Below are 17,063 nucleotides of genomic sequence, written 5' to 3'. Positions count from 1 at the left end.
TGGTACCTAATTATATTTAGTACATACTTTACAATCATCTTTCCAAACTTAAACACAAAATAGATCATGACAAATTTTTCCTTCGTTTTTATTATGGTAGTAAGTGGTAGTGAAATACCAACATGCATATATATTGCCAAGAGGGAATTAAGCATTTTGTCAAGCTCTGCTGTCTTGTTTTTGCTTTTCCAGTTTTTCCACATACAGTGTCATACAGTGTGAAGTGTCCTAAGAAAGCTTTCATTAAAAAAAAAACAAAACAGCTTTGGTGCTGAGAATTGCTCATTTTTTCTTTGGATTAATATAGATGTTCTTTTGTTTTGTGGTTTGTGTGTTTTGGGTTTTATTTTTTGGGTTTTTTTCCCTTTTTTAAGCTTTATTTTATTTTTAATGGAATTAGAGACAGTATAATAATTGTTTTATTGGTACTTTTAAAATTAAACTATGAGAAGGTGAATTGTTAGACTGGGCTATTTTATATTACGGGTAGACTTAAAGAGTGTTTATAAGACTTATGCAATAAGAGAACTGGGATTATTGAAAGTTTGACCAGTGTGCATGAAATTGGTAGAGAAGACTATTTCACGTGGTAAAAGTTGTAATTTTTAAGTGTGTTCTTGTGTGGCTGATACAATTGACGTGAGAAAAATGCGTTAGAATATAACCTGGAAAGTCCTTAAACAGAGTATTTAAAGCAGAAGGTAGGAGTCTAATAAATAGGAACATTTCAGTTATAGGGAGAGAAAGGGAAGTTGAGTTTATGTGAGTGAAGGAAGAGGAGGGAAGAAGGGATTATGATTAAGTTAATATAGGAAGATTTAAATTGACGTGTGAAGTTTGGATATGTCGAGTATTTGGCAGTTTGAACATACATAACTACTTTGAAGATCAGATTTGAAAATAAAGACATTTAATCTGCTTTCTGTTTCTGATATAGTTGAATTTCATTTTTGTAATCAGGATTTTATGAAGTGATATATAGGTATTTGAAAACTGGTTAGCTATTTTTTATACTTACTGCATTAAAGACTGCTAAAATAGGATGTTCTTCCATTTCTTTGTTTACTAGTATTGAGATTCAAGCTGGAAAGTACGGAGACTATTACAAGGCAATTTTAAATCATAGCTAAAAATGCCAACTTAGCGAGTCTTAGTAACACTGTTTTGTTGTAAGTTTTGAATAAAATCTGTGCTGTACAATGGAAATCTGTGAATTTCTGCAGCCTTATGAATATTGAATTTTAGAACATTTTTAATCAGAAGGAACACACAGCCCATCAAACAATTCAGAGTTCTGGAGGATTACAGCTATTCCCATTTTAATTAAAAACTGATTATTATAGTTGATTGAAATAGCTCAAGAATTTTACATAGTAAAATGTGTCTGAAGTAGGTATCATCAGGAATAATTTTCTTGGTAATGACCATGGAGCAGTTTGCAGGTGCTTTCATGCCTATTGAGTTTATGATGCAACATGTCTGACAATACCTGTGTACATGTACAGTTAGTATCTCTTATCCATACGCATGACCTTCTCTTTATGATAATCTGCAAAATTAGTCCTGTAATACAATTTTGTGGAACTTAGTCCAGTAATAAATGTTGCACTGTAATTAAATGAGGGATTGCCAGGAAATTGTTTATTCTGCTGAACGATTTTGTTAACTAAAGATGTCATTCTTTAAGTTTTTATATTGGACAAACACATTTTGATGTTATTTCAGGAAGAACTTGCCATGATGGGTGTTAAAAATGTCTGTATTGTGGATGTGTGGCAACCTCTGCTTGCTGTGCTCAAAGACTATGAGCCAGTCGTACCAGAAAGGCCTAAGGCAAATGATGGGCAAAAAAGGTCAGAAGAACTGGCAGAGGCAAAGCACTGTAACTTGAGCTTATTAGGGGAAAGGTTTGGTTTGCCTATGGCGTAATTGCATGGCAGGTTGCTAGAGCAGTCATGCGAACTGTCAAACAGGTTTGAGATATTAAAAATGACATATTTTTAGCCATTTCAGTAGTGATGTTCAGTGGGGAGATTTTCAGGTAACTAAATAAATTATATTTACTTTTATTTTGAATTTAGATGTACCTGTTAAATATGTTGCAGCTGTCTAGGTAAAGGGCTGTTCCAGACAAGTATCTCCTTCCCACAGGGAAGACAGTCCTGTATTGGTGAAGAACATATTTATTATTCAGAGGCTGTTAGGTGGGTGGTTTATGCAAGAGGAAAATTGTTGAATGAGTGGTAGACTTAATCAGGGCACCGCAGATAAAGGTGAAGGGTTATTAAAACTTGTGCTTTTCATTAAGGCTAAAAACATGAATTTACCCCAGAGTGTAATGATACAGTAATATGCAACTTCTCTGCAAGTCTCATAAAAGAATTTTTTTTCAGTCTGAGTATATCGTCGTCGTTACTTGATTATATATAGTGCATGTTTAGTGATGTTAGTTGGCTTTGCAGAGTTTGATATCTCTAACAATAGATGCGATTGTTCACCTTTTCGGTGCAATTATGGTATCAACCTTCATTCCTTGTTATTGTACAATGTGATATCCCTTTGCTGATGGCACCCACTGTGCAGTAAATCAGTAGTTGCTGCTGCTTTAGAAAGAGACCTATATATGACTTTCCTTAAAAATTAATGTAGCGTCAGAACCTATACATCCCTAAGAGGTGAAAAAATACCTGGGAATGGAAGTATTATTGATGGGAGTGGAAGACAGCTCTTCTTTGAAATAAGCAGGAATCTTTCAGAAGATTTTATTTAGGCATCCTGACCCTTAAAAAAGGCCAGTGTATAGTAAGTCTTTGGCAAGTTTCTTTGTTGTAGGATAGAATATTTCTGTTGGGAGTGACCTACAACAATCAGCTAGTCCAACTGCCTGACTGCTTCTGGGCTGGCCAAAAGTTAAAGCATGTTATTAAAGCATTTAAAATGCCTTTTAAATGCTGACAGGCTTGGGGCATCAACCACCTCTCTAGTATGCCTGTAGCTATTGTGGCAAGATAGAAGGATTGTCTGTCAATTACAGATATCTTTGTAGGGGAGATGTTGGATAGTAGTATTATCTGGTGCTTTCACTGTCTAGGGATAATAGTGAAAATTGCTTTCCTGAGTCTTGGGTAGCCTGACAGTTTATTCTGCTTAGAAGAGGCAGCAGTGAATTAATGGAGGGTGTCCTACTCAAATCTGTGATGTGCAGCAGTAGGAGACCCTCAGAGAAGAGCTTTTGTTAGTGTGCATTAAGTCAGAGTGCTCTATCTCCCCATAGCTGTGAAGGCTCCCACAATGATTTTTCCATGGTGACTTATCAAGGGGGGGAACAAAATATAACTTCATTTCAGCAGCACATTCAGAAAAGCCCATGTCTAATTTCATCCAAAGTTTCTTGCCATTCCAGTGAAGGAATGCTGAAGTGCTGTGCAGTTCTGGGCACATAACTCCCAAGGAGCGGTTGAAAAGGGGAGGTTAGGGACTCCCCTGGGAGCCACTTAAACCTCTTGAAGAGCAGTTGCAAAGATGAAGATTTGTGTAACTCTTCTTGATAGGTGCAGATGGTATAACAAGGGCCAGTGGCCTGCCCACTGCAGCTTGGGGCGCGTAGGCTGGATGTTGGGAGAAACTTGCCATCTACAAGGAACAGGATTGCTCTAGAGTTAGGGGATTTGCCAGTTTGGTGGTTTTCAAGACTCAGATAAAGGCATGACTGACCTGATGTAACCTTGGCAATAGCCTAGCTTTAAGTAGGAGGGTGGAGGAGATGACCTCCAGATGTTCTGTCTGGCCAGCAGTCTGCAATGCTGGGATTTGTCATTTGACTTGAAATGCCTTTGACTGGTGTTCAGGTATATGGTTCCTAAGGAGAGAGAGAGTTAGGAGGCTAATAGGAATGCTATGTTTTTTTCCTACTCAAAATCTGGTTTTAATCAAAAGTCAAATATATTTGCCCCAAGGTATTGGTCTTAGCTTTTCACTAGTAGAATAACTTGATATTTTTTATAAAAGTTCCTTTAATACTGACTTTCTGAAAAATACTAAAAGGAACTTGAGATGATTAGTTTTTTGAGATTATCTCATAGTCATATCTGGCTAAGTGCTGTTGACCACAGCCAGTGGAATTTTCATGGGGAAAATACGTGTCTGTGTATATACTGTGAATGTCAGACTCATCTCCAAAAAGCAATCCTCTCAAGTTCTTTTTAGTGTTTGTGTGTATATTATATAGAAAAATAGTGAAAACTTTTTTGTGTGTTTTTAGAATGACTATTTTGGAGATAAAGTAATAGAAAATAAAAGGAATAATTCAGACTTGTCACAATATTAATGTATTGAGAATTGGTTGAGGTTTTCAGACACCAGGACTCTCAAGAATCAACATCCTAATTAAAATGTACAGCAAACGTGTTAGTTAAAACAGCAACAAAAGAAGATAACTAGGAGGTAGATGTTGATGAATGAAAGTATTTGGGAAAAGGAAAACGGCTGATAAGGAAAAATTCTTTTGGAAAAGATTAATTCATGTGAGCAGGCTAGAATGTCTGGGAATGCAAAAATACTGTTACTGTGGAGGTTAGTGGTAAGAAACTTCAGTGTAGCAGGTACATGCAAGTCAATTATAAAGTAAGTTCTCGTGAGGATGAGTAAATTGTTAGTTGTATTTCAGGAGCTGCTAATAGGAACCTCTTGATTTTTAGAAGAAACAGGACTTTGTATTCATGTACAGCAATAAAGAAATTAAAAAACTGGAATTCTTTTTGTTTAAAGACCTGTCTGGACACTTAAAACAGCTGAGGCTTGGTAACTTGCAGGAAAAATGGGAGAGTCTTTTAGGGGTTGTTCCACTTGGATGTGTGGCATTGATCAAATCTTCAAACACTCAGAGAGGATTCAGAATGTTCAAGAAAAGAAATGACACCAAACAGATAAATTTACTGGGCTGTTCATCAGTGTAAGGCTGTGCTCTTATGTGTAAAAATACTTTGCTCACAATTACAAGACCTTCTGTATAATGTTGGACTAATATTTTTTTATTTAGGATGATACTCCATAATCATAACTTTAAGTCATATATTAATACTAGTTTTTACCTTAATATTTGTAATTTTTCTCTTAAACACTAATTAATACTTGTCATTTTTCCGTTAATCACTTTTCTAGTTTTGTTTGACAAATGTGTCTTGGCATGTATTCATAATTGAAAACTTGATTTCACAGACAGGCCTCATAACCCTATGGTGAATGCTGGAGCAATTGTGATCACATCTTTAATCAAGGTAAAAACTTAATTTTTAGTTTCTCTCAGAGTATTTTAATGCAAAGTAGAACAAGTATCTTGTGCAGATAATGAACTGTTGTCATTTTATGTGTGCATTATTGGATGGCAGTTTACTCATGAGCAGGTAGATGAGCTTTGATGTTTTGGAAACAGTAACACTTCCAAACAAATGCAGTATTAGATTAGTAGTTTTTCGAAAGTAACAGTGCAGCTGAAAGACTCTTTTTTTCCTTAGAGTTTTTAGTTTTGTTTCCTTCTTTAACTGCACAGTACTTGATACTCTCTTGAGAGAATTGTCTCATACTTGTTAAATGCTAAGAATATATCCTCAGTAGTATACTCTGTAGCACTCAGAAACATGTTTCTGAATGTCTAATGCTCTTATTTAGTTACAAGAATATTTCTTGCTGTGCAAAAGAAATGCAAGAGACTGTAATCTGTACAGGAGCAATGAAGCTATATGTCAGTTTTAATACTGAGTTTGTCTGCTATTAACATACTCTACAACTAAATCATGTTTAACTTTGATGCTACATAGTTTCTGTTGGGATGTTAAATGTAAATAATAAGTGTATTTGGAAGCAATTATCTGTATTTTACTGGGTAAAGAATAGCTGAATAATGACAACATTTTTAGTCCGTGATCTTGAGATGTTTAGAAAACTGTATTTGATTTTTCCTTAGAATAGCTGTATATGTCTCTTGAAGTTGTAAGTGGCACAAATTCCATGTAATGCTAATATTTGCCAGATACTTTATTTGTATTTTCTACCTTTTTTTTTTTTTTGGTAGCCACAATAAAAATACTATTTTATTTTTTTTTTTCCCCCCCTAAGGGTACCTGCATAGAATTGTAGGGAACGTGTCAGTCCCCTGGAGTTTTGAAGTAGAAAACTTAATACTGTTACTTCAGAGGTCTAAAAATCTTGTTTTTCTTTTTATGTTTCAAGGTCCATCAGTGTGTTTCCTACTTCCTCTTTCCAAATTGTTGATTTAAAAATTACTTAGATCATGATTTTTCTGTTATTTTATATTTGAAGAAGGTGTAAGAACTCCTGCTTAAAGACATTTATCTTTAATAGCTGTAGGTGAAAGAAAATGGCCTTAAGTATGACAGGTAAATTTATTCACGTTTAATATCTTTTTTAAAGGTTGACTGAGCATTGAAATTCACTTTGGATAATAGTGAATTTTAAAAATCTGACTGAACACATTTGTCTGAAATGTTAGTCCTCCTACAACATGCCCTACTGGTCAGAAGGCAAGACACAAGCATGTGCCTCTTGCAGAAGGCACACAGTTCTTGATAAATGGTGTACTTCTGAGTAGATAACATGGATTTGTTTACTGCATGCAATTGTGGTATTTGTTAGAAGGTTGGGGGATTGTTTTTGCTGAGTGTTTTTTTAATTTCTTTTTTTTTCTGTAATGTTCTAATGAAGAGTGTTGCGTTGCACTAACATTTTTTGCATGTGGTAACTGCACGTCTAATGGACGCATATCTTATCACACTCCATGATTTGTTTCCAGGGTGATTAAAATGTAGATTATATTATGTACTGCTTACACTAAGATACCATTTATCATTTGAATAACTAACCAAACTAAACATATTCTCAGGAAAATTACACAGAGGGTCACAGGTGCAAAGTTACTTAATAGTTGTATTTATTGTGAAATAGCTTCTTCTCAATCTCCAATTTAACAAAATTTCTACTAACTATTCAGTGATTTAAGTAATTTGCATCTATATTTAATCTAATCTATGTCTTCATTTTCTGGAAAAGCTGGCTTCGTTAACCCGTGTTTTGCCCTCAGTTCCTGTTCGTTCTGTGTATTAAGGTGTTACTTGCGTATCTTGAAGACTCTGTATGGCACTTAGAGTCCAAGAAAATTAAGAGATTCTTAAGCATGGTTGAATTTACCATGTATGACATTTATCTAATGATAACATGTTGATAGCTACGGAGAGATTGTTGCTGTATTTCAGTGTTAAGAATACTTTTACCTCCTTTGATATTCATTATTTTACCTTTCTGAGAAATTGATTCAAGAAGACTTCCAAAATTTACATACATTGCTCTGAATTTAGCAGCTGTTAGTATGCATGCTCTTGCACACAACTGCCCTTAATATCTGACACAAATTACAATTACTTGTGGGTAAGAGATGATGGTTTTTGCCTGGATATGTATTATATTAACATTTTAGGGGGGGAAAGGGGTTCTTAGCATCATATCCCCAGTTCCGACTTTAAGAATTTGGCATACACACCTCAGAACAGAGCATAGACCTAAACTGTAACATTACATTTACTCTTTGCTATTCATAAGAAAGTGTGTGTGCATGTTTAGTACAACATTTGTTTGGCTTACTTAGGCGTGACTATATCATACTTCTACCAGCTTCATGATTCTCTTGCTGTCATGTGTTTGGAACTACAATATATTTATGTTTTGATGCTTCAACTCATGGCTCTGTTCTAGCTGTACTGCATTGCACTCCACAGACTGTTCCAGCAAATTAAAGCATGTATCTACAATATAAATGCTTTAACAAAAGGACCTCCTGTAGGCCAGTCTTAATGAAATAAAATTTTCAGAACCCCTAAGGACCTTTTCCCTTGTTTGTAATTGTACAGCCATTTGCCCTTATTACTACTTACATAAATTACATAGTTAAAACTTTCAAATAACTCTTGCCAAAAAGAAAATTGTAGTGGCAATTACAGAAATTTGTGGGAAAAGTGATATTTGATAAAATAGTAAATTCTTCCATGTCTCCAGGGAAGTACAGGTGCTTGAAATAAGAAGATTCAGTTTTAGTATAGATTCAGTTCTCTCTAACCACTCAGCTTTCTGTATGTCACATTGACTAGGAAGAGTCTTCATTGCCTGTAGTGTGGGTAGATTTTGAGTGCTTTGAGCTGTTGTTTTGTTCTTAAACTTCAGACTCGGTTCTCAAAGCCTGTTAACTCCAGACATACCAGTGTTTGTGTCAGCAATTTCCTACTTACATGTATCTTTCCTGACTGGGGAGTGTAGTGCATTAGAGATGCAAATGGGGTGAAGAGGAAGGGTTCAGAGTGAAATATGTAGAAGGCAGCAGATGGCTGTGGAAGGAATCACCAGAGATTCAAGATTCCATCTGTAGATAAAAAATTTTCCTAGTAAAACAGCAAAGGTTTGGGCAAATACAGTGTTTATAAATCCTCCAAGTGCTGACAACCACATGCAGAGTCTTACACGGACTGTGATAGACTAGAATGCTTGGTGAAGGGAGAGGCATTCTATGGTGGCGAATTAATGTGGGAAGCATTCAGGCATGTTGGGGTGGCATAGCAGTAATCGTAGTCCTTGCAGAAAAGGTGTTGTACAAGAAAATGAAAATGCTGATCTTACTGACCCTGAAAAAACTTAATTAAATGAAAGCTTTTTGTTGCTGGTTTTGGTTTTTTTTTGTTTTGGGTTTTTTTTGGGGGGTGCTTTTTTTGTATAAAACATGCGAGGTGTATCTGATAGAATGGTTGGACTTCATGATCTTAAAGGTCTTTCCCAACCTGGTTGATTCTATGATATATTTAAGAGCTTTCTATATATGCTGATAAGTCATAAATTAAATGAGGCAAAGCATGGTGGAAAAAGCTCTCCAGCTGTGCCAAGGATCTGCTTGTTGTCAGGATACAGTTACTGGGAAACCTATACAGTTATGGTCTAATAATTGAGGAGTGAGAAAAATGCATGATTTATTGGGTTTATTTGACAATATAGTTACAATAAATAGTACAGATTTAGCTTAATTGCTCAATGCTACCCATTCCAGTTATCCTTCCTGGTAGACTGACATGTAAATGTACATATATACCACCTTAAAGCATGTGTTGGTGTTGTGATCTTCTCTGCCAGATACTTGTCTTTATTTTGGTGAAGTTTCCTCTATTCCCGAGTTATTAATTTTCTTGTAGTAACTAATTTTGAATAGAACATACCTTCACGTTATTCTGCACTTGCTTTTTATTATAACTTCAGTGTATTGGACTTTATTTGACATAGAATATGTAGTAGTGATGTTTAAAATGCCATGTGTTCAGTGGTCGCAGAGGCAAATATTTTAATACCTGAAGGACACAAATAATTTTTACATGTATTTGAAACAGCAACAGTATTGGTCTTAGTGGGTCAAATGCTGTCGGTGACAGTGTGCTCTCAAGTATTTCAGAGCTGCAATGGCACGCTAAGCAGTCAAGACACCAGTTCTCACAGAACAGGCCCAGATTAACACATAAAATTAAAAACCTATGTAAGTACAGAAAACTAAACACCTTATTAGTTAAGTTAATGTAAAATGCACAAGTGTAAAAAAGAAATGTTTTCTTGCATTCTTGACATAGTACTAAGATTATTTTTTTTTTTCCCCCTGGATGTTTTCATGCAGTGATAGGTTATAAATTTGGCTTAAAAAAAACCCCTAGAAATTAATTTTTAAATAATCTTATATTATTAGAAGATTATAAACTTCCCGCGATCCAGATGTTTTTATTAGCTTGGTTTAGATTCAAAATTGAAAAATTATTTTAACAAGAGACACATGGTAAGAGCTTATATGGTCTAATTATGTAAACACTGAATGTTAATCAATGAGAAATGGCTAATATTAACTACTTTTCTAATAAATATTGCCTAATTTTGTTGTTGCAAGCTCTGGTGAGTATCCATGGGTCTCTTCTTTCCTATGTACATGTAGGCATGCAACCTATGCAACTGCTTATATTTTTCTAGTAGAAATACAAACTATGAAATTACCTTGTTTAAAATAGAAAAAGAGAAGATCACTAGAACCTGACACAGTCAAAAAATTCAAATTTATGATTGACAGCTGTAGTGTCCATTGTGGTTTGAAGTATTTCCAAAATTGTATTGAGCTGTCTTCTGCAAGTTTGAATTTTCTGCCTATCAAACTGCTTCAATCTTAACATTTTAAATTTCATTTTGTATTCATTTAGAAATTTCTTCCATATGCATATACACACGAGCATGTGTACACAAGTGTGTATATGAACATATGTTCCAGTAAGTGTACTAAGTGTTTGTGGAGTTAGTGCATGGAATGTTTCCTTTGATGTTCTAGACAGATGAATTGCATCTGAACTTAAATAAAATGCTTTTTGAGAAATGTTTTCACAGTGCCCCCAACCTTATAGAATCAAGCTAAAAAAACCAGAAGCACTTGTGCAAGAACAGAGGTTTTCTTGTCTCTAAGTTATTATGGAAATGTTGCTCTGTAATCTGAATCTTAGGTTTTTACACTTGCAATTGAATTTTAATCATAGAATGTGTGTTGCCTCTATGTCTCTTCAGCTTTTTAGGAGGAGCAGCATACCTCTGTCAGCTGCTGAAAGAGGGAAGCTAGTATGTTGGGCTTTTTAGTTGTCATGTATATGGAAGCAAAGTTTTCTGCTTTAGTTCTGTGTTAATGTTAAATCCCTACTGAGGTCTTGGTCATGTCATTGCTTAGGCGAATCCCTTAGGTATACGGGCAGTTTAATGTTGGTAATGATGCTTTTGTGCTTGATACAAAGTATCTATACAAATGTATGGGATGTCAGACTAAAAACGCATCATCCAAGTTAGCGTACAGAAGATTTCCTTCCCAAAATACAAGATGAGATGTAAATTTTAAAAGGAAAACTTTTTTTTATAACAAATTGATGTGGAAAAAGTTTGCACTGAGTCTTTTGCCCACCAGTTTTATATGCTGCTGGGAAAGCCAGGTTTTAGTTAAAGGGATAGGAATTTTTTCAACTACACAAAGAAGTGAAGTATTATGTATTTATATTTTTGCAGAAAGCATGATCCCTTTCTCCCTCTTTCTTTTTTTAACAAAAAGAACTTGTTTCAATTTATTATACGTGTCTAACCATACAGTTATCAATGCAGCATCCCACGACTAATGCTGACCCACTTTCCCAGAAAAAGATGTTCATTGTGCATTTGAAAGGTTGAAAAGGTTTTTGTGGTTTAAATGTTGTTACATATTTTACAGCATTAGGATCTATGGAATATTTTGACAACTGCAACAGTTCAATGAAGTTGGTAATTTCTTCTTTTAATTATTTTTCATTGAACAGATTTGGAGATAATTTTTTAAGACTTGTGTTCTGGTATATTATACAGGAACATTTTGATGAAATGTATCATGATTTTTTAAATCTTACTGTAAATTAGCTAGAGAGTATTGCCTTTAAGAGCAAGTTTATTAGCCTTTAAGCATAAGGTAACCACTGGCGCATAATTCTGACCAAACAGTGTGGTGTTCCTTTCAGCTAGTGATCGTACGTGTGTGACTGCACATTCTCTTGTAGCTGAGCTGGTGCATGGGCTTCAGAGATTATCTGCAACACCATAATCCACATACAGAGTGGGAAATGAGACTGGCTTTATGCGTTTCATTAAGTAAAATACTGGTTCATACAAAGCTTCAGTTTTTTTCCACTTCCTTCCCCATTCCCATACCAAACACAGTGCAAGTAATGTCTTGAATTGTTTGAGATGTGTGAAACAGAATTATGTTATCTAAATAGACTATCCTCAATGCTAAAATTACTTATAAGAGCATCTTCTCCAGATACATTATTTCCACTGGTGGATGTGGTGCCATTGTTTTTTAAACTTCCTTAAAAAATTCTAGTTGGCTACTTCAAAAATGAAAAAGACCCCCAGGCAGACCAGGTGCTGTTTTTTACCTCCCACCCCTCTTGAACCATCTTGCTACAGAAATATTTGAAAGGTCACCTATCAGAGACCTATAAAGAATTAATACAGTCTTTAACTAGTACCTATTAAATTAGAGAATGTCCTTAAACTGGGGGAAGCCCTAAAATAACACCCCTCATCTCCCTGAGAAAAGTAAACCAACCAACCCTCAGTTTCACTAGCATCCTTAAGTGAGATTTAGATTTATTTTTTTCCCTTACATAACGTAAAATTCTATTATTCTAGCTGTTTAGTTTTTAATAGGTAGGACATTAATCAGATATTAATCAAATCAGATATTTTTTGATTCGATTCAATTATTTTTTAATAAGGGGTAACATTTTATTTTAAGTCTTTCATCTAAATTTTTAGTATGGGTGCTAGCCATGGAAATACTTTAACTTCAGTAGCCTGAACTTTTCCTGTGCTCAGCTCTGTTGGTAATACATGAATACTTTTGAGTTACTAATCTATAAACAGTTAGTCTTTTCATTATAATTATCCTAATTGTAGTTGCTTTTGTATTTTTAGCTTTAGCTACCACATTTACTTATGCTAAGCACGTTAAATTGAATAGAGAACGCTTAAAATAAAGCATACCTTTTTCAGTTTAAATTCATTTTCAACATACAGGTAGTTTGATAAGACTTTTATAGTATTTTTTAATTTAAATGATAGTTAGAGCTTTACTTATCTAACACTTTAATTTTTTCATTAATATATGAAATGTTTGTAGTACCTTATACTTAATTAGCCTCATATCTTAGTTATATGCATTAAAAATCCTAATACTGTTAAGTGCACTAACTTCTTTCTTATGTTAACAATTTTTGTAAATTATTTTTTCTTTTCTTGCAGCAAGGAGCAAATAATGCAGAAAAATTTGACTACGTAAGTTAATGTTACAACATTCTTTTCTTAACTAAATCCAGTGGTAAACATTCCAAGATGGCAAAGGGATTGCAAGTGAAATTTTAGTAATTTCAAGTGTTTTGTCTTTATCTGCATTTGGTTGTTTAAATGTTTAGTGATTTGGACTGCATTTGTAAACTTGTGTTACAACATTTAAGATAAAGCTGGATTAAATTTGTCAGTTATAACTCTTTGAGGTCTGAAAATGTTAGCATGCTTTTCCCCCATCCTCTCTCTCTAACAGGTGATGCAATTCATGAATAAAATGGCTGGTAATGAGTATGTTGGATTCAGTAATGCTACGTAAGTATTTTTATTTACTTAATGAAGTTGGGTGGAAAATGCCTCAACTGATAGTTGAACTTTTGAGCTTACAGCAAAGTTAGATGTTTATATTGAAACTATCAGTTAATCTCTAATATTAGAGGGTGTCTTTGGCTTAAAATTTACAAGAACTAAAGTCATGCATGCCTCCGACGTAAGCGTGGCTAAATGTCACGTAAAAGTGTTGGTTGTCTCTTCAAAATTGCATTACTCTTAGTGCTCTGTTGCTGCTCTGGCAGTGAGAGCTGTAAGTGCAGCTCTTACCTTACTGGCATTCATATTAAAAATTGAACTCTTCAAGTTGAAGGCTGCATATCAAATGTTTAGCAAGCGTACTTTTTACAACTGGGACTCTTTATGCTTGGAACTAGATGATCTTAAGGTCCTTTCCAACCCAAACCATTCTATAATTCTATTTTGCACATTTAAATTATTTTCTAAAACAATTCCCCTCATTAACTCAATGTATAGCATTCCAAAACTCTTGAGATCATTTTGATGCAGCACTGGGAAAATCGTCAAGATTCCATATAGCAGAATTGCTTCCAGGTTGCAGAGGAGCAGAATGAGATCAACTAGTGTTTTTCCTGAGCTTTGTTAATGTAAAATCTTTACCAGGGAAGAAAGCAGACAGGAGAGAATTACCTATGCTTGTATAATACAGATTCCTCCTTCAGGTTTCATCCTTAATTAATCATCATGATAAACTGTGCAGCCACCAGTCAATCGTTACCTGACCTGCAGCTTGGTTCTCAGGTTCCTCTCTAGTTTGGTCAGTGTTGTCAGTGAGTGACCGTTTCTCTTCAGCTCTTGAGGGGTGTTTCATTTCACTGTGGCCTTTTCGGGTATGCTTCCACGAGTAGGATTTTATGCTGCTTTGCTTTATCTCAAAGTCAGCTATGTATGTGTAGATAACCATTACTGTGTGTATTCAGATGTCAAAGCTAATTCGCTCCAACTGGGTGTACTGGGATGAGCTTCTAAGGCAGCGTCTGTCCCATTAGTAGAATGTTCGTGTTCAGCAGCAAGGTATCCCTTTACATGCAATTTTAGTGAATTACATCACGTGTCTCTGAAGTTCAGTAATTTTCTTGGAAAGTTTGTTGTGCTGCCTTCTCTCATTTTTTATTTCTTTATTTTAAGGTTCCAGTCTGAAAGAGAGAGTGGAGACAGAAATTTTGCTATCGGCTATTACTTGAAAGAAAAAAAGGTTGATCTCTTTTGTTTATTGTATTCTGAAGACTCTGTGGTGGGGCTTTTTCATAGCCTCTGAAGATTTTAAATTTATTTAATGTACAGTATAGCATAAATTAATCTAATACTGTACATGCTTTATACTGCTATTCAGAATGTTGTCGTTTAGAAAGTGTGATGCTTAAGTCATTCTAATAGAATGCCTATAATCTTTTTTCTCTATTGTAATCAAGATAATTTGTTTTGCCATAAAATACATAATCTGTTCTGTACAGATGACTTTATAAAACTCCTAAATGCATTTTGCAGTTGTCTGATTTAAAGATGTTGAAAGCTGTACTAAAAATATTTTAATACCTAGCGTATTGACCTCACTGCACTGTGTTATTTTTAAATCTGATGAGACTTAATATTTCTACTGTTAGATTGAAATAAATATTTAGTTTAAAATCTGCATAATGCTTAATACCCTGACAAGAATATAGATTAGCTTGTCTCCATAAAAGTGTTGTTTTTAAAAAAGCTAATCATAATTTTATTACCTAAAGACTCCTTATTTTTTCTTTCTCAGTGCTTTCCTGAAGGCACGGATATGGTTGCTATATTAGACTTCTATTTTCAGGTAACTGACTTGAAAATTGAGACTCGTTATAGACTTAGAATTATTACTATTATAAGCAGTAGAAGCTGATTTGTTCATAGATGTGAAGGCTTTAATCTGCTTACAGTTAAAACTTGTCAGGTTCTGTTAAACTCTGGAAATGAATGATGTACACTTGATGTATCCAGATTTGCTTTTGTTTATGTGATGTACTTAGGTGTCTTTACTGCTAATGCAAAGTAGCAATAATCTTGAACCTCCTAACTACTAGTGTTTTACAATGTCTTTTATTCAGTGAGTTTGACAAAATATTTCTGTTTCTTTGGGTTGCTGCTCTTTAATGTATTGTGAAGTACTTTAAACTCTGTGTGTAACTAGAATGGTATATGCATGCTCTAAGCTTAAGGGTAGTGTTATATATGAAGTAATATGAGTAACTCCTCCTTTTTGTTTAATTCAATGCTTAAAATGAAGAATCTAGTCATATATTCCCCCTCCCCATTTTTTTTTTCTCCTTTTTCACTTTCAGCAAGTTACTTGCAACTGTCACAAAGTGAGAACTTAGCAAGTGTGAGGTATTTCCTCACTAAGGGTTTCCTAATGTTAAAACATTCACAACTCAGGTCTGCTGCATATAGTGATCAAGAGGCAGTTCAAGTTGTACTGATTGAGTCTGTCTGCGATAGTTTTTAAAAACCCCAAAACCAGAACAAACAAACAAGCAAAAACGTCCCTCCCTGCAAAAAACCCCCAAACCACCATGTCGTGGTTTAAGAATTTAGTTGTCAAATGAATCTGGTTTTGGTTCATGAGATTTGCTTGCACTTACGCAAATTACAAACAGTATTTTTGAATGCAAATTTTATCTGAGGTTTTTGTATCGGGATGCATCTTCAGGTGGAATGACTGTTTATGAAGTAAGGTACATGTGACTAGCCTTAACTGACCTCTTACTGAATTGGAAACTAGGTGCAAGTTAATAGTCTACTCTCAACTTCTGTTATTAGAGAACAAAATGTAATTTACTTGAATTTACTGTTTAACATGCTTTTTAGATGCTTCCTATCCCACTGCCTCAAGTCCTGATGGGCTTCTGAGTGTGAAGCTATTAACAAGTTATGAAATGCCAAAACTAACTCTTCTATGTATTTTAATTCAACCTCGTTTAGTGCATTATAACCTCTGATTTCATGACTGTGTCATTTTTTTTTTTTTTTTTTTTAAACCCTTGCAAAATCCCCTTTTTGCTCCATCCTCAGAAAAAGGACAGCTCATACATGAGCAGCAGTTGTTTCCTTCTCCCTGTACAATGCTTGCTTTCCAACATTTCACTCAGATGCTACTTAAAAGGCTAGTTATTTCTTTTCTTTGGGGTTTTTTTTTTTGTGATGCTCCTTCCTCCCTTGTGTAAGTTGTGACCTTTCTGAGCAGGAATAAACTTTTTTCCCCCGTTATTTCTGTAAAGTGAGGATGGATTATTCTCATTTTAGAGAACTGAGGGTACAAAATGCAGGTGCTTAAACTGAGAACCTAGAAACACTTTTTTTCAAAGTAGGTGATATTATGTAATACTTCATATGTTTAAAACACAGTTGCCATTTTAGATGCGTCTCTGACAATCTCTTGATTTGCAACTCCAGTTGATTGGACTAGGATGTATTGAGTTTGGCACCCGGAAAATAAGAATTCCAGGTAGTAACTACTCATGCAAACTTGGCTTAGGTAACTTCATGAAGTATCATGTAATGTCTGTTTGGCAAAAGCAAGAATACAAGCAGTAGATTGTTTACTTTTCAGAGTAGCATTTCAGCTTCAGGTTGAAACCAGCTTATCTTTTGGTTTCTGCAGAAATGAGGCAGCATCAGGTGATGGCATCATATCACATTTCCTGATCTGTCACCAAAGTATGTATAGTCTGTACTGAAGCAGGGATCCTGGGAGAAACTATCGTGTGGTTGTATCATTAACATATCATTAAGTATATATGAGAGAAAGGTGAAAT

The 17,063-nt window shown here is 34.8% G+C and overlaps 1 protein-coding gene across 1 annotated transcript in view; it reads left to right on the top strand.

Annotated features, from left to right (window-relative positions):
• Positions 1-17,063, top strand: part of LOC104413422 (glutaminase kidney isoform, mitochondrial) — a gene marked incomplete at its 5' end in the record, with an annotated part of 54,978 nt that overhangs the window by 10,344 nt on the left and 27,571 nt on the right. The window contains 5 exons of the mRNA XM_010024408.1: positions 5,218-5,276; positions 12,889-12,921; positions 13,187-13,245; positions 14,410-14,476; positions 15,032-15,082. Of these exons, the coding sequence (XP_010022710.1) occupies positions 5,218-5,276; positions 12,889-12,921; positions 13,187-13,245; positions 14,410-14,476; positions 15,032-15,082 (269 nt within the window). The remainder of the gene's footprint in view (positions 1-5,217; positions 5,277-12,888; positions 12,922-13,186; positions 13,246-14,409; positions 14,477-15,031; positions 15,083-17,063) is intronic.

Source organism: Nestor notabilis, unplaced genomic scaffold (assembly GCF_000696875.1).
Source record: "Nestor notabilis isolate BGI_N333 unplaced genomic scaffold, ASM69687v1 scaffold7921, whole genome shotgun sequence".
In the NCBI taxonomy this organism is placed as follows: domain Eukaryota; kingdom Metazoa; phylum Chordata; class Aves; order Psittaciformes; family Psittacidae; genus Nestor; species Nestor notabilis.
The sequence above is the reverse complement of the archived record's forward strand: the minus strand, read 5'-3'. Positions and strand labels throughout refer to the sequence as shown.